Raw genomic sequence first — 25401 nt, 5'->3', positions numbered from 1 at the left:
ATGGTGCATCAACAGCAGATAAGGATGTTTGCAGCCAATGACAGAATGCTATGCTTCATGGACTGAGTTTGAAAGTCAGAAATTCTCCAGTAAGTCGCATCAGTCATGCAGCTGACAGCCTCAAGAGACCCCAGCTGCAGAATTTCATACCTGCTGTTTTGATGACATTGTCAATAACCTGCCTGGAGACAGGCTCATCGCTTATGAACCTGACAGACCGCCTTTGATTGAGAAGCTCATAAAATTCCTGGGACCTCTTAATCATTTCATGCTCAGGATAGCGTGGGCTGGAGAATGGGATGTGTTCAAGGTTTTCTTCTGGTTCGTACAACTCATCCTCATCTGCAAATGAAGGCAATGACAACAGTCATGAGAATTACATTCATATAGTGCCTTACAGCTTACAGAGCTGATTCACTTATAGGATTTCATTTTATCCTCACAAAAGGAGAAAGGCAAGCATTGTTATTCCCATTTCACAGATGAGAAAACTGAAACGGAAAAAAGTTGAATGACTTACCCTTGGTCACATAGCTAGAGCTGACCTAGGTGCTATTACCTGAACCTGGCAATAGCACCTAGGTCAGAGTTCTAAAGTCTTTCAGAGTTGTTTTTCTCTATAATATTATTGTATTTTCCATTTTATCCTGGTTTTTCTCATTGTACTCTGCATCAGTTCATAAATGTCTTTCCAGTTTTGTCTGGAACTGTCCACTCCATAATTTCTTAAGGCATGATAACATTCCATTACTTTCCATAGTCAAACTTTGTTTAGTTATTTCCCACTTGCCTTCTAGTTTTTCAGTATCTTTCTTAAACTGTTTATCCTTTATTTGGTATTCAAGGCCTTCATGATCTGGCCCCTCCCTACCTATCCAGTCTTCTTATACCTTACACTCTAAAGCTGGCCTCCTCACTGTTGCTCACACAAGGATCTCTCAGCTCCAGATATTTCCTCTGACTGTCCCCCATGCCTGGAATTCTCTCCCTCCTCATCTCTGCCTTATGGATTCCTTTAAGTCCCAGCTAAAAGTCCATTTTCAACAGAAATCTTCCCCAGCCTCCCTTTAATTCTAATGCCATCCCTCTGTTGTCGATTTCCAATTTCTCCTCTCTAAAGCTTGTTTGTTTAAATGCTTTATATTCCATAAAACTATGGGCTCCCTGAGGACAGGTACTTTCTTCTGCAATTCTTGATATCCCTAGCACTTAGCCCAGTGCCTTGCACATAGCAAGTACTTAAATTAAGTGCTTGAGGGCAGCTAGGTGGTACAGTGGATAGAGCACTGGCCCTGGATTCAGGAGGACCTGAGTTCAAATCCGACCTCAGACACTTGACACTTACTAGCTGTGTGACCCTGGGCAAGTCACTTAACCCTCATTGCCCTGCAAAAAAAAAAAACAATAAAATAAGTGTTTATTGACTGAGTTATTGACTCACACTGTGGTGTCCCCAACTGAACACAACATTCCAGATGTGGTCTGACCAGAGGGGAGTACAGAGAAACTAGTGCCTCATTATACCTAGAAGCTATGACTCTATACAACCCAGTAACTTTTTAGGCTACCACATTATACTGCTGACTCATACTCAGCTCAAAGTCCACTCAAATGCCCAGCTCTTATTAACATTGCTGTCTTAACCATTCCTCCTCTAGCTTATCTCTGAGAAGTTGATACTTGGACCCCAAGGGTGAGACTCCATTTATCTTTATTGAAATTCATCTTACTGGATTCAGCTCAATACTATAGCCTGCCAAGGACTGTTTAGTTCCCAACTTGGTCCAATTTAGAGCCTGTGTGTTAGCTATCCCTCTCAGTTTTGCGTCATCTGCAAATTTGATAAACATGCCATCTGTGCCTTATGCCAACCAACCCTTTGCCACTGAACCCTTCTCATATGTCAAAGGAGTAGGTGATTTTAACTATAAAGAAATGAAAGGGAATCTATAAAATCTTGACCAAGAGGATCAAAATAGAAATTCATATCTGTGGTACTAAACAAAAAACTTCTGAAAAAGTTGATGAAACTCTTAGTTCTGATAAAAAAACAGACAAAATAAAGCAAAAAACAAAACAAAACCAGCCATATCATAACATGTCCATGAAGCAATTAACTGACTTCTGTGATAAAAATGAAAGCCAAGCATGTCAAATACTGGCAGGTTGGCAATTGTAAGTATTTCTGAAAATATAATGAAGCTTCTAATAAGCAAAGTCCAAATGGAATGGTACTTTAATCCCTTAGATATGGGTGACTACCTTGTTTTTCCCAGCTCTCCTGATTTTGATTGCAAAATCAATTTTAAAACAGTGCTGTTTCTATTTCTAATAAGTAATCCATATAGTGATAAACATAATATCTCAAGAGATGTGGGTAAAATGAGATTAAATTAGTTGGACTCACATGGACACCTAATAATTTTAATAAAAATTTTAGAGTGTAAGGTATAAGAAGACTGGAAAGGTAGGGAGGCAGGGTAGGGAGAGATTTACTATGGAAAAAAAGAGAAATTAATTGATTCATTTGTTACATATTAACCAATTATCATGCAGCAGGACACAAAATAAGTGTGAAAATCTTAGACTCTCTCTTATTTTGGAGGCACATTGTACTATAGCTCCATTTAAAAGATTCCTCTAGGGGATAAACAACACCTATAGCTTTTCCTTTCTTAGATTTCTACTCTCTAGCTGAAGAACCTAAAATGTTATCAGGGTATCAGACTGCTAACTCTTTGGAAAAAGAAAGTACTTCTTTTTACATCTGAATGTCAATGGAAGCCTTGATATGGACCCTTCTAATTCAATTTGAAGACAGAGTTACAAGGGTATATAGGTTTGAATAGGCAATGAGATTCTACCCCCTTTCCAGCTACTAATTTTGAGCCAAAGCTTGGTTCAATAGTAGACATTGGAAATAGAAAAACCTTGAAGAGCTGTGTGAACAGATTTTCAGTGTCCAGGAATAGCAAAGCCAAAGGTCTTCCTTATGCTTTCTTTCTTTCTATTCATTCACTCACTCACTTATTCATTCATTTAATTGTTTGTTAATCTGTTGATTTATTTATCTACCCACTTATTTATTTAATTTTCCATTTCTTCATCTATTTATTTGTTCATTCATTCATTCATTTATTTATCCATTTGTTTATTTCATTAATTCATTTAATTGTTCATCAGTTTATTTATTTATTTATCTATTTATTTGCTCATTCATTTATTTATTCATCTATTTATTTATTTGTTCATTCACTCATTAATTTATTTTATTATTGAATTATTTATCTATCTGTTTGTTTAGTGTTTTATTTTTCCCTAATTACATGAAAAAACAATTTTTAACTTGTGTTTTTAAAACTGTGACTTACAAATTCTCTCCCTTCCTCCTTTCCCACATCTACCCCTCAATGAATAGGCAAGCAATTGGATACAGGTTATACATGTGTAGTCATGCAAAACAAGCCTTCCTTATTTTTTTCAAGGTTGAAGGACTGTCTGAAAATCAAATGTATGTGACAAAATACATTAACAAACCCACCAAATGCTTTCTTAAGTGAGTTTTGACAAATACATGTTTATAAATGACGCTGACCTATAGGACACTTGTACAATGTAGGGAAGTCATCCACCTAACTAAAATAAGCAGACTTTAGACATGTGACTTCCATGTGTCTGTTGTCTTAAAGACTCAGCATTGAATCCTGGATTTGTGCCTTAAAGGAACCTTAGAGATCTTGGTCTCAATGCAGTCTGACCATAGTACAAAGAAACATAGAACACAAGACAGAGTCTACAGAGAGAAAGTAAGGCAAATCAATGTGATTGAGGGGAAATATTCAAAATAAGAAGGACCACTGAAGGAAGATGGATACAGGTCAGGGCCACTGGGATCCCAGGTGGAATCGAGCACACAAACTGGTCAAATCCAATGTTTTTTTTTAATATTACATTTTATTATTATTATTTTAATCATGTATAACTTATTTTGAAATGCTTGAATCCAATGGGTTTTTGCAAGGTTTTTATGTGGGTCAGGTAGGATCTGCCATTGGGAGGAGGAAGCAGGGGCCCTGTACCTAGTAGGTTGATCAAGGTTTGTGCCCTGATATTCATTCACAAGTACAGGGGAGGAGATGATTGAGCAATTAGTCCACCACCACCCCTCATATGTGTTTTATTAATTTCATTAAGTATTTCTCAATGAAATGTAAAAATTAATTTTTAACATTTTTTTGAGTTCCAAATTCTCACACTCCCTCCAACCCCCCCTCTTCTTGAGGAAGCAAGCAATTTTATATTGATTATACATGGGAAGTCATGCAAAACATATTTATTAGTCATATTTCAAAATAAAACACAAATCAAAAAAAAAGAAAAAGAAAGCTGTTTTAAAAGTGTGCTTCAAACTATATTTAAATCCCAACAGTTCTTTTTCTAGAGGTGGATATCATTTTCATCATAAGTCCTTTGGATTTGTCATGGATCATTGTATTGCTGAGAATTGCAAAGTCATTCACAGTTACAATATTGTTGTTACTTCGTATGATGTTCTGGTTCTGTTCATTTCACTCCGCATCAATTCATATAGATCTTCCCATTCCTTTTCATGAAACCATCCTACTCATCAGTTCTTACAGCACAATAGTATTCCATCAAAATCATATACCACAGCTTGGTAAGTCATTCCCCAGTTGATGGATATCCCCTCAATTTCCACCACAAAAAAGATGCTATAAATATGTTTGTACATACAGGTCCTTTTCCTTTTTCTTTGTTCTCTTTGGGATATAGACCTAATAGTAGTTAGTAGCTAGTTGATATTCAAACTTCCAGCTCAGTGGGAAAGGGTGTTTTGGGCTGTTATTAAGAGACTTACTTTGATAGTGTGATGACTGGCGGAGGAGGGCCCGTGGGATTTAAGCTTTGTCTAACAGGGTGCAGACACTACTGAATTACTTTATAGCCATCTAGTCAGAGAACCATAAAAATGAACCTAGCAGTAATTTTAGAGGCTATCTATAAGCCAATTCTTTCATTTTACACATAAAGAAACTGAGTCCCAAAGAGGTAAGTAATTTGCCTGAGGCTATACAAATTGTTAAGGGGAACAGCTAGATGGTTCAGTGGATAGAGGTTTGGAAGCTTTATTAGGGTCAGGAAGACCTGAGTTCAAATTTGACCTCAGACACTTAATAGCTGTGTGAACTTGGGCAAGTCACTTAGCCTCTGCCTTAATCTGCTATAGATGGAAATGGCAAACCACTCCAGTACATTTACCAACAAAACCCCACGGACATTATGTTCCACAGGGTCACAAAGAGTTGGACACAATTGAACAACAACATACAAGTAGTAAGTGGCAGAGACAGAATTTTTAAAAAATTAATAAAGTATTTTTAATTTTTTTCCCATTACATGTAAAGATAGTTCTCAACTTTTGTTTATACAAGCTTTCCAATTTCAGATTTTTCTCCCTCCCCCCCTTCCTCCTCCCTCCCCTAGACAGCAGGTAATCTGATATAGGTTATATATATATATATGTATGTATGTATGTATGTGTATGTGTATATGTATATGTATATATAATAACATTAATCCTATTTCTGCATTAGTTATGATATATATATATACATAATAACATTAATCCTATTTCTGCATTAGTCATGTTATAAGAGAAAAATCAGAGCAGTGATGAAAAACCTCAAAATAGAAAAAAACAGCACCAAAAACAAAAGAAATAGTATGGTTCATTCAGCATCTATACTCCACAGTTCTTTTTTTTTTTTTCCCTTGGATTTGGAGATCCTCTTCTATCATGAGTTCCCTGGAACTCTTCTGTACCATTGCATTGGTGAGAAGAATATAGTCCATTACAGTAGATCAACACTCAATGTTGATGATACTGTGTACAATGTTCTTCTGGTTCTGCTCATCTCACTCATCATCAGCCCACGCAAGACCCTCCAGGTTTGGCAGAGACAGAATTTGAACCAAAATCCTCTGATTCCAAATCTAACATTGTCCCACACCTTTTTTTTTTTTTTTTTTTTTTTTTTGCATAGCTAGGACAAGGCAGTGACAGAAGCTTACAGTATTAGAAGTCAGATTTTACTAAGATATTCTGGCATAGTAAAGACAGTGAGTGGATTTATAGACATTGATGACAGACATATCTGAGCCTTCCTCTGAAGTGAAAGCTCACATTAATATGGTGGTTTTTGTTTTTCATTTTGTTTTTTAATATGGTGTTTTAGAGTTCATAAACTTGATATAAACCTGAGTTCAAATCATGGTGGGGACACTTATGAGCTGTGATTACAAGCAAGTGACTTAATCAATCAAGAAGCATTCATGAAGCTTTTGCTATGAGCACACTAGCAAGTCACCATACAAGGCATTAGAGATATTCGGAAAGTCAAAACAAAACAAAAAAACCATCATCCATGACCTCAAAGAGTTCACATTACAATGATGGAGACAACATGCTAACAACAATGTAAGTACAGATATATGCTGTATAAATGGAAGGTAATCTTAGAGTAGGAGGTATTAGCAGTCAGGGTAGAAAGCAGGGGTGGTGGGGGGATGGCGGGGATCCTAGAAAGGCCACCAGCAGAAAGTGGGATTTTTAGGTGAGGGAGAAGTGAAGAGGAAGAGCATTCCAGGAGTCAGGGGAGAGATAAACCATTCTCACAGCCTCAGTTTCCTTACCTGTAAAACAAGGATCAAGAGTATTTCTCCAGGGAGCAGCTAGGTGATGCAGGGGATAAAGCACTTGCCCTGGATTCAGGAGGACCTGAGTTCAAATCCAACCTCAGAAACTTGACACTTACTAGCTGTGTGACTCTGGGCAAGTCACTTAACCCTCATTGAGTATTTGTACAACTGCCTTGAGGGTTTGCTGGGACAAAAATACTTTGTAAGCCTTAAAACTCAATGCAAATGTGAAATATCATCCCTGTTTTACAAATGCAACAAGGCTCACAGGGGTTAAGCTACTTGCTAACAGTCACATGGCTAATGAAGTTTTGAGGGAAGGATGTGGATCAAGGTCTCCTCTTTCTACTGACTATTCCTTGCCGCAACAACACTTTGGGTAGGGGCTGCTCTCTTGGAGCCAGCCTACCCAGCACATTGCCTGGGGACTCATCATTGCTGCCTAGAGAACGGTGTTCAGGTTTAAAATAGCAATACAACTGGAGCAAAGAAGGCAACACCCAGACAAGAACTGTGGGGCATGGGGAACCAGTACAAAAAGTGTCACGCTATTGGGCTCCTGAGAGCCACAAAGAGCGGCTCTATTCTGGGAGGAAAGAAAAGTAACCCCCAAAGCTCAGGAATTTGATTGTTCCCTAGTCTTCAAATCCCATCAGTTATGGCATGGGGGTGGGGGCAGACATAGCAGGGGAAGAGGAATCATTCAGGCAGCAAAGACTAGTCGTTCCAAAGTAATTGGCTGTAACCGTGCCCCTTTTTCCTTAAGTGGGAAGCAAGTATTGCCCCATGTAAGCATGGCAGTTTGCTTTTAATATAAAAAGCAAATCTCTTTTCATTGAGTTTTTCATTCCAAGGGATCCTAAATTCTCTGTATACAAGGGCAGCTGGTGTTTGGCTACACCTCTTCAAATGCTTCTACTTCAATAATTCAAGGACCCACAACTCCATTGATGTGGAACATCCCTGCTTGATCATTAACCAGCATTAAGCTATTCTGGTGAAGGTATTTTTCTCATTCTTTTTTGGCTTTTGCCAACTCCCCGGCTGTACTCCAAAGCTTCCACACACTGATTGATGCCACTCTAAAAGTCTAACGGAAGGCTTCATTGTGCTCTTGAAATGAAAAAGTATCTCTCCCCTTCCCTGCCCCCCCCAATTCCTTTACATCAGCCAACTTCCACTAGCACAGAGGGAAAAAAATCTCCCTCCCTCCTTAGGAGCATAGATCCAGAGCCCAAGAGGCTTTCAGAAGCCAACTAATAAAACACCCTTCAATTTACAGATGAGAAATCTGAGGTCAAGGAAAATTAAGTAACATTTCCAAGGTCACACACAGATAACAAGCATTAGGGCAGGATCTGAACCAGGGTTCTCTGGAAACAAAGAGATTGCTTTTTCAACTGCACCGAATTGCTTCAACTAAAGTCCAGTTGTTGTTGTTCAGTTGTTTCGGGCCTGTCTAACCCCTTCATGACCCCATTTGGGGTTTTCTTAGCAAAGATGCTGGAGTAGTTTGCCATTTCCTCCTCCAGCTCATTTTACAGATGAAGAAACTGAGGCAACAGTACCTAGGTGCCATTCAGGATGGTCTTGTCTTAAATATTAACAAAACTCAGTCCCTTCTAGTTCCCTGTGAATATATGTGTGTGTGTGTATACACATATGTGTATGTATACATATATGCACATAAATATATACATATGTGTATATATACACACATAAATACATGCATATATATATATACTTGTACACGTGTATACACACATCAGTCATGAAACACAATACTCACTTGCCACACACATAATACAACACACCTGAGGTTCAAAGTCATTTCTTTGCTTCATTCTACAGCAAAGTCCCAAGATAACTTACTGAGTCCCTTTTCTCCCTCCTCATTTTTCTTCATTATCTGTGCCTCTTTCATGAGAGGCTCAAAAAGCACTTTCTTTCGTACTGTTAGATTGCACCTCCAGCTCCCCATCCCCTCCCCATATTGGCAGAGACACTGAAAATGTATTTGACTCATCCAGGGTCACTTAGTAAACCTACAAGAGAAAAAGAGGCTGAGGTCCTTGATCCTTTGCCTTGAAGACTACTATTCTGCCGGCTAGAGAACTACATTATTCTAAAGCCTCAATGCTTCCCCACAACTGATTCATCAATGCCAGACTCCTCAACCTGGCATTCAAAGACTGCTACATTCTAGGTTCAGCCCAGGTTTGCTATCCTTATCTCACCTATCAGTCTCTCATATAATCTCTTGAATCACTGATTTAGGCATAGATCATATCCAATCCCATTAGAATGTCAGAGCCTTCAATGCAGCGATTCAACAAACATTAAGTACTTACTTTTTGTAAGGTACTGTGCCTGGCTGCACACTTACAAAGCTAAAGGTGAATCTTCCTTCACTCAAGGAGGTTACATTCTATGGGGAGATAAAACACGTACGCAGAAAAGTAAACTGAGGCAACTTTAAGAGGAAAGGAGAATTTACTGGTGGGGAACAGGAAAGGCTTCACATAGAAGTTGTACTCCCACCTCCTTTTCAGCAGTGTTAAATCTATCTTTCATAGTACCTTAGTAAAATGCAGTGCCTATAGGGAGCATTGAGTAACTGTTTGTTAAATACACTGCAGCCAAACTAGATTATTTACTCATTTTGGAATATATCCTCCACTTCCTTCATACCTTTGTTCACATCTTTTACTGTCCTTGGAGTGTCCTCCCCTGCCATCTCTGCCTATTGAACCTATCTGGTCCTTGAGATGTGTAACACCAATTTCAACAGCTTCTCCTGCAGAGATTGTAAATAGCATTATTGCATCTTAGAAAGCCAGTTGAATCTTGGGGTTTAAGTGAACCTATGAGGAGTTGAAGTTTAATTGTAGGAGAGAAACTGTTAACTATGATTGTGGAAGAGCGCACAGAGCAACAAGAAACAAGTAAAGTTATTTCCTTAGAGAACCAGGTTTAAATCTTATCTCAAAAAGCAACACAAAACAAATACTTGAGAAAAGACTTTAATTGGTATTCTAAGAGAGCTAAAGAGTGGAACTGTGCTTCCAGAGAATTGAGGAGAAGTCAGCAGTTATGGTCCAAGTTAAAGATGACTTAAAGCTATAATCTAAATCATCACAGCTAGCATTTTGTAAGTTTTCTTCTTCCATTATTGATTGCACTGTTAATAAATGGTATGCATATAGCCTTGATGTTTATTTACACCTAGAAGATTAGGGAGGTAACAAATAGAGAGATGAGCAAAAGCTTTTGAAAAAAGAGGCATCTCCACTTTGTTTTAAAAAAAGTAGTATTTATTATATTGGACTGGGAACCTAGTATTATTTAAGAGAAATGTTGAAATTTTAGTAACTTATAAGGAAATAACCAAACATATTCCATGAATGCCTTGAATCTGGGATGAGACTAAAGGAAAAGAAACAAATAGCAGGTAGAAAGAGAGGTGATCACCTTCCTTCCCCCCACCATGAGCACACAAATATACAGGTTACCTATGAGGATAATTGACTTCAAAACCTTCTTGAGTGGAAAAAACATAGGACTTGTAGCTAGCTAGGTGACCTAAGTTTAAATCATGGCTGTGACACTTTCTACCTGTATGATTAATGATAATTGCTCACTATTTCCTCAGCTATGAAATAGGGATAATTGCTCTTGCACTCCTACCCCACAGGTTTGTTATGAGGAAAATGCTTTGTAAGCCTTAAAGTACCATAAAGACATGAGTTATAATTAACTTCTCTGAATCTCGTTTACTCATAATGTCTCAGAAGCTCAGTTTTCTCAGCTGGATGAAATGGATCCTTAAAGTCTCTTTCAGTTTTCAGTTTTATGATCATCTGATGATCCCCTCATATCAGCCTCCATCCTTTTCAGTACTGGTGCTTACCACCAAGAGTGATGCTTCTATGTAGCAACTTACAAAAGATAACAAATTCTGTGAGCAGACATCTCCTGGTCTGAGAAAATCAAAAGACTTAAAACAAATAGAATTGATAAGCTGTGCTAAAAGGTTAATTTAAGGAAAAAACATAGGATTGTAGACTTAGAGCTATATGGGATCTTAGAAGCTAGCTAGACCCCCTGATTTTATACATAAGGAATCTTAGTACCAAGGTTACATAGGTAATAAGGGCCCTGCACTGTGGCACCCTAAAAATGCTTTTAATACCTAGGTAGGATTCCATGTTCTATCCTTCATAAAGTTGGGACTAAATAATCTCTAATGTCTCTTTAAACCCTTTAGAAATTCTATGATGACTCTGCTGAACTTCTTACCTTCTTTATAAATTTACTTTTCCATTGTCCTATAGCTAGGGAACTCGCCAACTAATCTGATAAAATTCATTGGGCTATAGATCAAATGGATGGCAATAGCTTAAAAATTACCCCTTCTAGGTAGTATAGATAGCATTTAACAAGAGCTTTCCTTGGCACAAGGAACATGGTTACTTCCTTTAATTGTATAGACCACAACCTCTCATCCTGTCCATGCTTTCCTGTCAATACTCCTCAGGGGATCCATCCAACATCCTGAAAGCCTTACTCTCGATCTCTTGAAATGTCATAGATATAGATACCAGTGGAGTACTCAGTCTATCCAATGGTTATCCCTCATTCTCACCACAAGACTGGCCCACTTCCTTTTCCATTCGATCACCTCTCTGATGACATCCTTTACACCATCTCTCCAGCATAATTTTTCATTGGCAATAAGTTTCAGAATGCATGCATTCACAGTACACTTCTCTATTGACCTTTGAGTGACCTGCAATTTTAATTCTTTGGAGATTGTGGTATTCTATGACTCATATCCATAAATCATCACTGGAAGAAAACTAATGTTAAAAAAAAAAAACGATCTTTTGTTTCAAGAACGGTGGGATCATTAAAAGTCCAATGCAGTTTCCCAAAGGTAAGTCAACCCTTTCCAACTCTGAGCCCTGCGCATTGTCCACTAACAATATCTTTCCAACATATATGCCCTGATGGACCCTTTCTATAGGTTGACTACACAATTGTATACTATAGTCTTGGCAACAGGCATTCTTCCTTCATTCTCTTTATTTTTTTCTTGAATGTATAGTTAAATCAACCTCTTTGGGGGTGATTCTGGATCTCCCCTAGGAAACTCTGCAGCATTGTGGGGTTTATCGCAATCAGCAAAGTGCCATAAAGAGGAGAATCTTGAGGACCTTGTCATCAAATCTTGAGAAGTCCATCATCCATAGGAAATTCCTTCTTTGAGTTTGAATTGGACTTTGAATTGAACATCTTTGATGACGGTGATCAATCTTTTTGGTAAAATTATCTCTCCATTTTATGGCTTGTTTTATATTAATAATAAGAGTTATCTGACAAAATTATTCCTGTTGCTACAACTTTCAAAGAATCATATGATTTTTACATACACACAGGAGATATTGTGGAGCAGAGTATTTAAGAAAATGCTTTGCTCTAATGAATCAAATGTGTTTTTCTTTTCTAGTCAACAATTGAGCACAGTAGGATTTTGGATTCACAAATACAGTCAATTATGTTTCAAAAATTTCTAAGTCCAATGAAGAAAAGAAATAGCAAAGTATTTAAGCTTTAGAAAATAGGTTTCTTGAGAGAGGGCCTATCTCACAATAAAACTAGTCAGTCAGGGATAGGACCCAAAAGACCCAAGCAGTACAAGGAGATGGTATTTCTACTTAAATCAGGTCTAATTTTTGGACAGATTTACACTACACTATTGAAGTGCTGTATGTACAACACATCCTCATTGAATATTGGAAACCTCAGTATCATGCAAAATTTATGCAATCCAACCAGTGGATTCACCATAGTGGACTTTACATACAGTGCTGGAAACCACAGTAGAAAGAATTGGATAGTGAAATCCATCAACTCCATCTACCTCCAAAAGGAACTTTTCTCAAGTTCTAACTGGTCCACAGTTACTATTTTTAGTAACCACATTGGATTAAACTAATGGTTTCAATTATGTGGTTTCTGCATGAATCTACCATGTAGTGTATACATAAACTCTACTAATATCTGTCTTACTTATTCTGTTATCATTGGCTTAAACTACTAAAGAAAACTACTAAAGAATGCTACTGGGGGCAGTTAGGAGGCGCAGTGGATAAAGCGCTGGCCCTGGATTCAGGAGGACCTGAGTTCAAATCTGGCCTCAGACACTTGACACTTACTAGCTGTGTGACCCTGGGCAAGTCACTTAACCCCCATTTCCCCGCAAAAAAAAGAAAAAGAAAAAAAGAAATAAATAAGAATGATCCTAAAGAATACCTAAACATACTAAATCACAATTTGTAGTCAAAGTACTGATTTTTACCATAATTAAATCACTTATATTAAAGGTTTGGGGAAAATCTCACTCACAATTGCATAACTATAAATGTACAGTCTGCTGCAGAGTATAATTTGGAAAAGACTGTTTATTCCCTTCTTCAAAACTTCATCATCAAATATTCCCTTACTACATGTTTAGATTAATCTAAAAAGATTTTGTAGTTATGGAAAAAAGTCATATGGATCAATGTCAATTAGTCAATCATTTATTAAGCATTTTGCTATATGCCAAGCACTGTTCACGTTTCTGCTGACACAAGGAAAAACAAAACGGTTCCTTCCTCCAAGGAGCTTATAGCCTATAGAGTAATATACAATACAAAAGTATAAAAAGACATATACAAAATAAATACAAAGTAATTTGGAAACCAAGGCACCTTAGAAACTAAGGGAATCAGGAAAGACCTCATTTGGGGGGTGGCATTTTATCTGAGCTTTCGAGGATACCAAGAAGTCTAAGAAATGATAGAGTACATTCCAAGCATGGGAGATATCTTGTACAAGGGCACAAGGGTAAGAGATTAAATGGTATGTGATAGGAATAGCAAAAAAAAAGTCTAGTTTGGTTGGATTCAAGTGAAGTGATAAATAGGAAGACTGGAAAGAGTGGGTGGAATCAAGCTATAAAGGACTTTAAATACCAAAAAGATGAGATAGTACTTGACCCTATAGTCTACTAGCAGGGAGCCACTGGAGTTTATTGAGCAGAGATATTACCTGGTCAGACATTTACTTAGTTGTGTCACTTTGATACCCTGTTTGGAGGATGGATTAAAGATGGGGAGGCTGGAGCCAGATTATGAAAGCCTTAAAATGGAAAGCTGAGGGGTTTGCATTTGATCCTAGAAACAAAAAGAAATTCACTGGAGCTTTTGGGACAAGGTGTAAAATTGCCAAGCCTGTGCTTTAAGAATATCAATTTGCAACTATGTGGAAGATGAATTGGAGGAGAGAATCAGGGACACCAATTAGAATTCTATTACAATAATCCAGGTGAGAGGTAATGAGAACATTAAACAGGGATAATGACTATATGACTGGAGAGAAGGTCCAAGGAATGTCGGGGAGGTAGGATCATTAAGACTTGGCAATTGATTGCATATATGGGTTGAGAGAAAGTGAAGAGTTAAAAATCACTCTGAGGACAAGAATCTGCATTAATAGACTGAAGGTTGTTCCTTCCAGAGGAATAGGAAATTTTGGAGGAAAGGTGAGTTTTGGGAGGAAAGATAATTAGTTCTGTTCTAGACATCCAATAGGAAGTATCCAATAGGCAGTATAACTGGAGATCAGGAGAGAGAGTAGGGCTAACTATGTAGATCTGGGAAATGTCCAAATAGAGATAACAGAACCTACTGGAGCTGTATCTGAAGAGAGATAACATAGAGAATAAAAGGGAATCTAGGACTGAGCTTTGGAGGAAACTCACAATTAGAATGCAGGAATGAGACCAAAGGAACCAGTAGGAGGGAGGTGACAGAGAAAGTTCCAGGTATGGGGCATAGACTCAGAAGACAGAATATTGGAAGGTGGTGCCTGGATCATAAAACACATGGAGGGAAGAAAAGTGTAAGGAAACTGGAAAGATAGCAATGGGGTTTATTCTGAAAGGCTATAAAGGTCAAAATGACTCTCTTATATTTGATCTTGGAGGTAATAGGAATTTGAGTGTGTGTGGGTGCAGAGAGGGGACATGTTCAGACTTGCTTTAGGAAGTTAACTTTGGCAGCTGAGTGGAGGATATACTAGTGTGGGGAGAGACTAGAGGCCAGGAGACCAACCAGAAGGCTACTATAATAGTCCAAACAAGAGGTAATGAGAGCCTTCACCAGGACAATGACTTTGTGAGTAGAAAGAAGGAGATGCATATGAGAGATGTCATGAAATCTGAGCCATTCTGGGAAAAAGAACCCCTACTATACCACACCCAACAGATCTAAACTTTGCTTCAATATGTCCATTAAAAGGAATCCTAAGGCAGTCCATTCCACTTTGGGAGAGTTTCATTAGGCAGGTTTCCCTGATATCAAACCTAAATTGTCCTTTTTGCAAATTCTACCCATTGCTCCTGGTTCTACCCACTAGGAAAAGATAGAACAAATCAAGTACCACTGACAACTCTTTAAATATTTGAACATGGCTTTCATGTCCTCCCTTGAGACTTCTCTTTTCTAGGCTAAACATGCCCATATGGCAAGGACTCATGGACTTTCGTCACTCTGTTTGCCTGTGGAAAAATCTCTATTTTGTCAATGTTCTTTCTCAGTTCAGGCACTCAGAACCAGAGATAGAGTCTATAAAAATATCATATCTTTTATCCATTTCCTATTATTCAGTACTATTGTTTAAATAGGGCAAGTTGGAGTTGGCTCATTTGTTTTCCTTTTTTTATTTTTATTCTTTCTTCTACTTTGCTATTGATTTTGATCTTCAAACTAATCACCACTATGACTTTTCACAGATAGCTGAATTGGAAATAACTCCCACATCAGTGAACAATCATTCTTATTGACTAACCTAATTTTTATAAAGGAATTTAATGTTCACCATATCAATACCTCCTTCTGACTTTCTTCTTAAGGAAAATGTGTGATGTATATTCATGAATCTTATATATATTCTGCAAACTTTGCCTCTCTTGTTTCTTATTCATAAACCATATTTCCTAATATATTTTTCAATATCCCTTGCTCTGCCCATTTTGGTACTGAAGGAGCTAAGTACTGAAATATATCTTAATTCTATTGGGAGGCCTCTTTTAAGTTCATTGCAGAATTTCTACACCCCCCCCCACCCCATCTTCTGCAACAGATGTTGGTGCATAAGCTGTAGTTATTTTCATGGTGGTCTTTTTGTGGATGTTCTTCATAAGTAATGAATATGCAATGGCCAAGAGTCTTATGATGTGATGGTTTTTATCCCCTTTGTACATACAGAAAAACCAACAGTCACAACTTCTTTATTTGTTTCTCCAAAGAGAGCCTGTGAGCCACCTTTCCATTTAGCTGCAATATACTTGTTTCTATTTAAGAATGTCAAGATAGATTTTTTTGTGCTAACTTGTTGGTCACTGGTCAAGGATCTCAAGTTTCAAGGACCAACATGTAAGATAATATTTATAGATGTGTTGACACTGTGTGATTCTTGGTACTGGTGTTCCCAGTTTTAACCACCCTGCTAGGATCACTGTGGGAGCAGAAGGAGCACATACAAGACTTAGGGCCTTTTTCTGCCATCCTTTGTTTCACAGGTTGCCATAGGGAAAGAATTGATCATCAAGTCTCTATCATCCTGGTTCTGAGTCTCTTTGTACTTACTGCTTTGCGTTGTTACTTAGCTTTAGATGGTGGGACCATACTCTAAGGCTTTCCATCATGCTACAACCTGCCAGAGACTATGCTTACCCGCCTAAAGCTTAGAGAAAATGCAGGGTCACCATACCGTGATGAAACATGATGATGAATCAAAGTAGAACTTTGCTGAGGATATAGCTATCTATGTATATATCTAAGTACACATCTAGCTATATATAATAATATAGAAAAATATGTGTATACATACATATATATGTGTGTGTATAAAATGTATTACTATTTCCCAGACTTATTATCTCACTAGTATAGGGAGCTCCCAGTGAGTAACTTAGTGTATCAATGTGGGTTGATACCTACTTTGCAACTTTTAATCTTAGAGAATTCCCCAGAACAATGAGAGATCAAATTACTTGCTCATGATCACATAGCCAGGGTATGTCAGGGTTGGAACTTGAATACAGGTGTTCCTGACTTGCTTTCTATCCACTGTCATGGTTTTCCTGACAGATATATCATTATATCAAGTAAGTAAAAAAGCATTTATTAAGCATCTACTACGTGCCAGACACCAAGCTAAGCACTAGTGTTACAAAGAAAGGCCAAAAAGACCCAGTCCCTGTTCTCAGGGAGTTCATAGTCTAATGGGCATGATGACATACAAACTACCATGTGCCAACCCACTATATACAGGATAAATTAGAGATAATCTTGGAGGGAAGGCATTAGCACTGAGGGATCCAGAACTGGGTTCTTGCGAAAGATGGGATTTTAGCTGGAAACTGAGGGGAACCAGGAGGTAGAGATGAGAAGAGAGATAAATCCAGGCATGGGGGATAGCCAGTGAAAATGCACAATCTTGGGGCAGCTAGGTGGCGCAGTGGATAAAGCAGCAGCCCTGGATTCAGGAGGACCTGAGTTCAAATCCATCCTCAGACACTTGACACTTATTAGCTGTGTGACCCTGGGCAAGTCACTTAACCCTCATTGCCCCACCCAAAAAAAGGAAAAAAAAGAAAGAAAATGCACAATCTGGAGATGGGGCAATGTATTTAAAGAACAAGGAGGCTAATACCACTGTATCAAAGAGTACATACAGGAGAGTAATGGGTAAGAATACTGGAAAGGTTGGAAGAGGCCAGGTGGTGAGGAACTTTAAAAGTCAAACAGTGGATTTTATACATGATCCTTAAGACAAAAGGGAGTTGAATGGTGGAGGAGAAAAAGAAGGAGTGATCTGGTTAGACTTGGGCTTTAGGACAATCACTTTGGTGGCTGAATGGAAGATTGATTGGATTGAGGAGAGACTTGAGGCAGAGAGACCTACCAGAAGGTTATGCAATAGTCCAGGAGTGAGGTGATGAGGACCTAAACCAGGGTGGTAGCAGTATCAGAGGAGAAAAGGGGACATATTAGAGAGATGACTATATACAGGGTATGACAAAGAGTGAGGAGTTGAAGATGACACCTAGATTATGAGCCTGGGTGACTGAGAAGATGGTAGTGCTCTTAATAGTAATATGGAAGTTAGGAAGAGGGGAGGGTTGGGGAGTAAAGATGATGAGTTTTCTACGGCAATGGGAAGACATTTTTTTTTTACATCACAGGAAAGAGTCCTTAAAGCTGCCTCCTTTGCCCTAAATCAATCCACAGAGATATGACTTTCTCTATGTGCAGCACAGACTTTGAAAACACTGCCCCACCCGTTTCATTCTACCCATTTATCTTAATTCAGTCTTTATCATGATAAAATCAGCATTGGTACAGGGTAGAAAAATCATTGAATACTGATATCTCTTGTAAATGTAAAGTTGCATTCAAACTAGGAACCTCAAGAATATCCCATATTGCCTATATTTTTAGGACACAAAGGTGTCTAAAGAATATTCAGGAGATCTGTAGCAGCTCTGCTCTCAAAGCTTATTCTAACTACTTTCCCTTAAATAAAGTTTAGTTATATAGAAATTAGTGACTATTTGATCATTTGTGGCTCTAAGGATTAGAGGCTTCTACTTCACTAAACCCTTCTTCTTTTCTTTCTTTCTTTTTTTTTTTTTTTTTTTTGGTGAGGCAATTGGGGTTAAGTGATTTGCCCAGGGTCACACAACTAGTAAGTGTTAAGTGTCTGAGGCTGGATTTGAACTCAGGTACTCCTGCCTCCAGGGCCAGTACTCTATCCACTGCACCACCTAGCTGCCCCTTACACCCTTCTAATTAAAAGCATTGGGAAGCTATGAATGAGAGGCAGTGTGGCTTAGTGGAAAGATTAATGAACTAAGATTACAAAGACATTGATTTCAAGTCTTGGTTCTCTCACTTATACATGAACCTGGGCAAGTCACCAAATCTCTCAAAACCTGAAATTCCTTATCTATAAAATATGTAGAATAATATATATCCTGGAGTGGTAAGGATCAAATGAGATAAAGTGTATGAGACTGTTTGGTAAAAATTATACCCATATGAGCCAGCTATTGTAATTAGTTCCTCACTAACTATTTTGTAACTCAATAAAAGTATTTTTTATAATTACCTTTATGGTTGTTTGGTCTTCTTTTAAAATTTTCTGGTTCCTAACACAGTTCTCAATTGCCAAACAGTCTCATGTAAATAACATAAACCAGAGTTCAGTGGGCCTGGAAGGCCACTTGGAAGTCAAGACTGCAGTAGTTGAGGTGATAGAGGGGGGAGGTAAAGTTCATTCACGCCCATGTAAACAATGAGAACTCTGTGAGGGGGAATTGTGAAACTTATGACTTTCAAAACAAACATGTCTTTGGCTGCTGAGACTACTCAGTTTAGACTGCCATGTGATGGGAGGAGGAATACAGGAGGAAGGGAGGGAATAGAAGGGGGGGAACAAAGACAGAGACAGAGAGAACAAGAGAGACAGAGACAGAGAGAAAGAGAAACACAGACACCAAAAAAGATGGAGACAGAGACAGACATAGACACAGAAATAGAAAGAGGCAGAATCAGAGAGAAACAGAGAGATAAAGCCAGAGAAAGGAAAACGGATAGAAAGAGACAAAGAAAAAGAAGAGTGACAGAGACAAAGATAAGAGGAGACAGACAATGACAAAGTTAGGGACAGAGATAGAGACAGTGATAGAGAGAGTCAGAGAGAGGAGGCAAAGATGTTCTGTAAAAACAATGATTTGGGGCAGCTAGATGGCACAGAGGATAAAGCACTGGCCCTGGATTCAGGAGGACCTGAGTTCAAATTTGACCTCAGACACTTGGCACTTACTAGCTGTGTGGCCCTGGGCAAGTCACTTAACCTTCACTGCCATGCCAAAAAAAAAAAATGAAAGTATAAAGAGCCAGAAAAAGACAAGGGTCTAGAAAAAAAATTAAGAGACACTGAAAGAAGAATAAACTACCTCATGGATTCATTTTTACTTACTTTAGTTTCACTCCCAATCTCCAAAGTAAATCTCTCTACCTCCCTGGCCCAACCTCCTTACTATTTCCTTAGCCATTCCACAAAAACAAGTGTTGGTAAATCCAATGAGATCGTCTTATCTTTTATTATCCTTGACCACTTTTCAGCTTTTGTTTTGTTTTGGGTTGTTTTGGTTTTGGTTTGGTTTGGTTTTGGTTTTTTTGCACTGGGCAATGAGGGTTAAGTGACTTACCCAGGGTCATACAGCTAGTTAAGTGTCAAGTGTCTGATGCCGGATTTATCCACTGCACCCTCTAGCTGCCTCTACTTTTCAGCTTTTGATACCATTGACCAATTTTAGGGAAACTGCAAACCCACCAAGAGTCCATAGTGTGATGCATCAGTCAAAAAAACAGATGCAACCTGGGGCTCTGTTAAGAGAATCATAATGTCCAGGGTTAGAGAGCTGGTGGTACTGCTGTCCTGTACCCTAGTCAAGCCACATCTGAAGTACTGGGTGCAGTCCTTGGTGCCAAGTCTTAGGAAAGTTCTTCATAAGCTAGAAAGTATTCAAAGAAGAATGGGTAGTATGGTGAAGGGCCTTGAGTTCATGTGGTATAAGAGACAAGATAATTTTTTTAGGAGAGAGACCTCATTTAGGAGGTGGTATTTAAACTGCACTGGCAAGGAAGCTAGGTATTTCAAGAGGCAGTGGTGAAGATGAAATGAATCCCAGCCATGGGGCAGAGTCTACATAAAAGTACAAAGACAGAAGGTGGAGTGTAATGGGTAAGGAAGAGCAAGAACACTGGCTTGTCTAGACCATAGAGTTCATGAGAATGAGTGATGTGAAATCAGGCTGGAAAAGCATATGGGAGCCAAGGTGGGAAAGGATTAATTGATTACTAATTAAGGAAGAGAACAAGGAACCAGTCCAATTTGACTGGAACATACTGTAATATACACAGTATTGTCTGAAGCCATGATGTCTAATAGCATAAATGCAAGGATGAAAAGTTTATATTTTATTCTCAAGGCAATGGGGAACCACTGAAGGTTTTTGCAAAGACAAGTAATATGGTCAGATTTGTTCCGTATTTAGACCACTACATGGTGGTTGTTTGTCCTCTGTTCTCAAAGAGGACAATACAGATGTCATGACTTGCAGTGAATTGGATTTAAGTGAGGCAGGGCTGTGAAAAGTCACCTGCCTCATTCTCTCCTCCAGAGCCATCTGGGTCCAATGGCAAGATATACATCAGGAAGACTGGAGGTGGGCCTGGAACTTCACTATATAAAGGATTAGCAATTACACTGGTTTGTGTGCTCCTATCCATATCTCCATCCTTCTACAATTTATTAGACTGTCATTGAGAGTTGCTGTGATCAAAAAGTCATCATCGTATAGCCAACGTGATGATGAGCCTTTCTGAACTCATTCTTGGACTAATTCTTGGGGAAAAAATACCTGGAGTCCTTCATTGAATCCATACTCAAAGTCTTCCCTGCTTGACAGGACCTGCCAGACACCTACGCACCTCAAAGAGGCCTCCAGGTAGGAGCTAAGTTTGGCAACTTTGTCGAGAGCAGATTGGGGAGGGAGGAGACTGGAGGCAAGGAGAATAGAAGACTATGATAAACAGGCAAGAGGTGACAAAGGCTTAAACTAAAGATGGTGACAGTAAGAGTGGGAAGGAGGGAGGGATGTGGAGAAATTGTGGCGTTGGAAACAGTAGGATTTGGCAATTGGTTGGATATGGGTGGTAAGGGTAATAAAGGAGAGATAGGAACCAAAGATGACTGAGTCTTGAGATCTGAACCTTCTATAGAAACTGGACAGTTTGTTGGAGGCACAGGTTTTTTGGACAAAATGAGTTCAGTTTTAGATAGGATAAGTTTGAAATGCTAATAGGATATCAATATGCAAATAACCAATGAGCATTTTTAAATGTGGAACTGAAATTCAGGGAAAGATCAGAGGAAGAGTGCAGCTAGGTGAATAGAGTGCCCAGCTGGGAGTCTAGAAGATTTCATCTCCATGAATTCAAATCTGGCCTCAGACGCTTGCTAGCAGTGTGACCTTGGGCAAGTCACTTAACCCTGTTTGCCTCTGTTTCCTCATCTGTAAAATAAGCTGGAGAAGGAAATGGCAGACCACTCCAGTATCTCTGCCAAGAAAACCCCCCAAAATGTCACCAAGACTCAGACATGACTGAACAACAACAAAAGAGGAAAATCAATAGATAGATAGATAGATAGATAGATAGATAGATAGATAGATAGATAGATAGATAGATAGATTTGGGAGTTGTATAGAAAGGACCATTGAAACCATGGACATGGACCAGATTGCCAGAGAAAAAAACAGGAATAGGAGAAAAGAGCTAAGGATAGGGACTTTTGAGAAAATTGGCTCATTTTCCTTTTCTAGTCCCTTCACTTTCATAGCACCCAAAGCTTAATCTGTAACACTCTACTCTTTTTTGTTTTACTCTCCTCTCATGGTTTCAACTGTCAGCTCTAAGGAGATAACTCCCAACTCACCACCTCTAGTCCTGTTCTCTCACCTGTTCTCTGATCCAAAATTTCAACTACCTTCTGATCATGGATACTTAGATATCTTGTCCTTCCAGTTATCCAGGTTCACAACCAAGGAGTCATCTTCAACTCTGCATTCTCACTCACACCTCCACATCCAATAAGATGATAAGTCCTATTGATTCTTCCTCTCACCCCCTTATCTCCATGTGTGCAGATACTACCCTAGTTCGGGGCACGATCATCTTTCTCCAAGGCATCCTAACTGGACACCCTATAGCTAGCTTCTTCCCTCTCCAATCCATCCTCTATGCAGCTGTCAAGCTGACAATACTAAAACTCAGATCTGACTGTGTCACTCCCCTCTTCCAGTGCTTTCCTATTGCTTACTGGATAAAATATAAACTCTTCTGTTTGGCATTTAAAGCCCTTCCCAATCTACCTTCCCAGACCATTACTCGTACTCACTTACTGATTGTTTAGGGGTTTTTCTGTTGTTGTTTTTTGTCATGTCTGCCTCTTCATGACTCCATTTGGGGTTTTCTTGGCAAAGACACTGGATCGTCATTTCCTTCTCTGGCTCATTTTACAAATGAGAGAATTGAGGCAAACAGAGGCAAGTGACTTGCCCAGGGTCACACAGAGAGTGTCTGGGGTCAGATTTGAATTCAGGAAGATGAGTTTTCCTGACTTTGGGCCAGGTGCTCTATGGACTGTGGTGCCACCTAGCTACACCATTCCTGGACCTTACCTTTCAGTTAACCTGGTCTATTTGCTGCTATATGTACACAATATCCCATTTCCTTCCTCCATACCTTGTCATTGCTTCTGCACACATCTCCCTCTTGAAAGACCTAGCTCCCTTCAAGGTTAAGTTCAAGTCTCATTTCCTTCAAGAAGTTTTTTTTCTTCTAATCCCCAATTCTCCAGTTCTTAACACTCTCCATGTCCACAAATCAGTTTATATTACTTCTGTGCATATGCTTTGTTAACTCATCTCAAGCTATGCTGTATCCATCCAGGAGAATTTAAGCTCCTTGAGTGAAGAGACTGTCTCACACCTCTATTTGTATGCCCATCAACTCATACAGTGCCTAGCACATAGCAAATGATTAGTAAAGGCTTGTGCATTGACTATTTACCATTCCACACTCAACAAGTTTGAACTCATCATACTTTCTCCTTAATTATATCACCTTTCCAACTAGAGGGTCTATTAGGGCAAGGAGAAGTAGAGTCCTCAGGAATAGAGACACCTTTTTATAGGAAGAACGACCATGCTGGTACACATGTTCTATGCTGGCTTCATGATCTTTGACTTAGGTATAAATCTGGAAGAAACCTTAGAGACCATGTAATCCAACTCCCTCATTCTCCAGATGAGGAAACAGTTGTAGGAAAGTGAATTGACTCATCCAAAGTCAGAAACACAGTGGATAGAATATCAGGCATGGAGTCAGAAAGACTCATCTTCCTGAGTTCAAATCTGGCCTCAGACACTTACTGGCTGTGTGACCCTGGGCAAATCACTTAACCCTGTTTGCCTCAGTTTCCTCTGGAGAAGGAAATGGCAAACAACTCCAGTGCTTTGCCAAGAAAACCCTCAATGGGCAAAGAGCCAGACACAACTGAAATAACTGAACAGTAACAGCCAAAGTCAAACAATTAGTAAAGGGCAGTGCTGAGATTCAAACCTAGGCCCATTGACTCCAATCAAACAATTGCCAGGAATCCATCTGGAGAGTAGATAAAACCAATTAATTTCTATCAATCTGTGTCATCAACATAGATTTATATGATTAAAACATGATTTATATGTTTTAAGCTCAAAAAGATTCCTGTTTTCTTTACCTTCTATTTGGTGGTCTTCTGTGTTATCTTTTAAGTCTTCATCTACCCACGGCTGGTGCTCTGGCTTGGTTTTAGACTCATCATCAGTTTTCTTGCTGGGACCTTCACTTTTAAAGATCCGCCCGATCAAGACTAAGATAACAGCTATCAAGACTGGAGTCAGGAAGAAAGACATGACTCTGAAGCTTGCCACAGAACAATGCCCAGCTCTCTTCCCTCCACTGCTCTCTTTAAATTAGAGAGGTAAGAACAGGGAGGGAGGGAGGGAAAGAGGGAGGGAGAAGGAGGGATAAAACATAGAAGAGAATATGCCCAAATGAGAGGGTTCAGAACTTTCAAGGTCTGTACCCTAAGGGCAAAGATCACTAGTGGGTGGGTGGATGTGTGTGTGTGTATGTGTGTGTGTGTGTGTGTGTGTGTGTGTGTGTGTGTGTGGCCAAGCACAGGCGTGTATACACCCATAGTTATATTTAAACCCTTGTCGTAGCTCAGCAATAAACAGGCAGCATAGTTGCCAAGATCTTAGCAAACATTTTAATTCGGTGGGATATGACAGGAGTAAAAGAAAGCATTTAATTTTCTTTACAAGCATATACATTTCCTTCTGGGGTTTTGTGTTTTGCTCAATTGTTGTTGTTGTTTTTAAACAAGCTTTAACTAACCCTTGGAAACAGTAAATACACACTCCTATAATTGACACTAGAGGATATATTTTTGGTTTTGTTTTCACAGATAAACCACAGTGTTGCAAAGAAATAAATGAGATAGTAAAATTAATTAGTGAACATCTTTAAATAGTACTTTTGCATGGGCAGGTCATAGAAAATTCAATTAAATTCAACAAACATTTATTTTTTTTAATTTTGTTTTAAATTAAAGCAAATTTAGTTTCTCTCTCCTGTATCCCCTCACTGACAATTTTTAAAAAAGAAAAGAAAAACAGAACAAACCAAAACCCTTGTAACAAATATGCATGGTCAAGAGAAACAAATTCTTTCATTGGCTGTGACAAAAATGTATGTTTGATTCTGCACCTTGTACCTCTCTCTCTCTCTCTCAGGAAGTGGGTAGTCTGATTTATTATCAATCCTGTAGAATCCAAAGACTATATAAGAGATGGTTCTCTGCCCCTATATTCTTGTAGGGGCATATGACACATACACAATAATAATAATGCAAACATATTATAGGATAAATACATCAGAAAGTGTAAAGAAC

General features: G+C 38.8%; 1 protein-coding gene across 1 annotated transcript in view; it reads right to left on the bottom strand.

Moving 5' to 3' along the window:
• IYD (iodotyrosine deiodinase) overlaps nt 1-24524 on the bottom strand; it is a 34742-nt gene extending 10218 nt beyond the window's left edge. Inside the window, exons 1-2 of the mRNA XM_043999403.1 lie at nt 24184-24524; nt 151-342 (exon numbers count right to left, since the gene is read on the bottom strand). Coding sequence (XP_043855338.1) covers nt 151-342; nt 24184-24358 — 367 coding nt within the window. The 5' untranslated portion in view covers nt 24359-24524. The remainder of the gene's footprint in view (nt 1-150; nt 343-24183) is intronic.
• Nucleotides 24525-25401: the final 877 nt, after the last annotated feature.

The sequence above is a fragment of the Dromiciops gliroides genome, chromosome 4 (assembly GCF_019393635.1).
Source record: "Dromiciops gliroides isolate mDroGli1 chromosome 4, mDroGli1.pri, whole genome shotgun sequence".
NCBI classification, from domain to species: Eukaryota; Metazoa; Chordata; class Mammalia; order Microbiotheria; family Microbiotheriidae; genus Dromiciops; species Dromiciops gliroides.
This window is presented reverse-complemented; position numbering and strand designations above follow the sequence as displayed.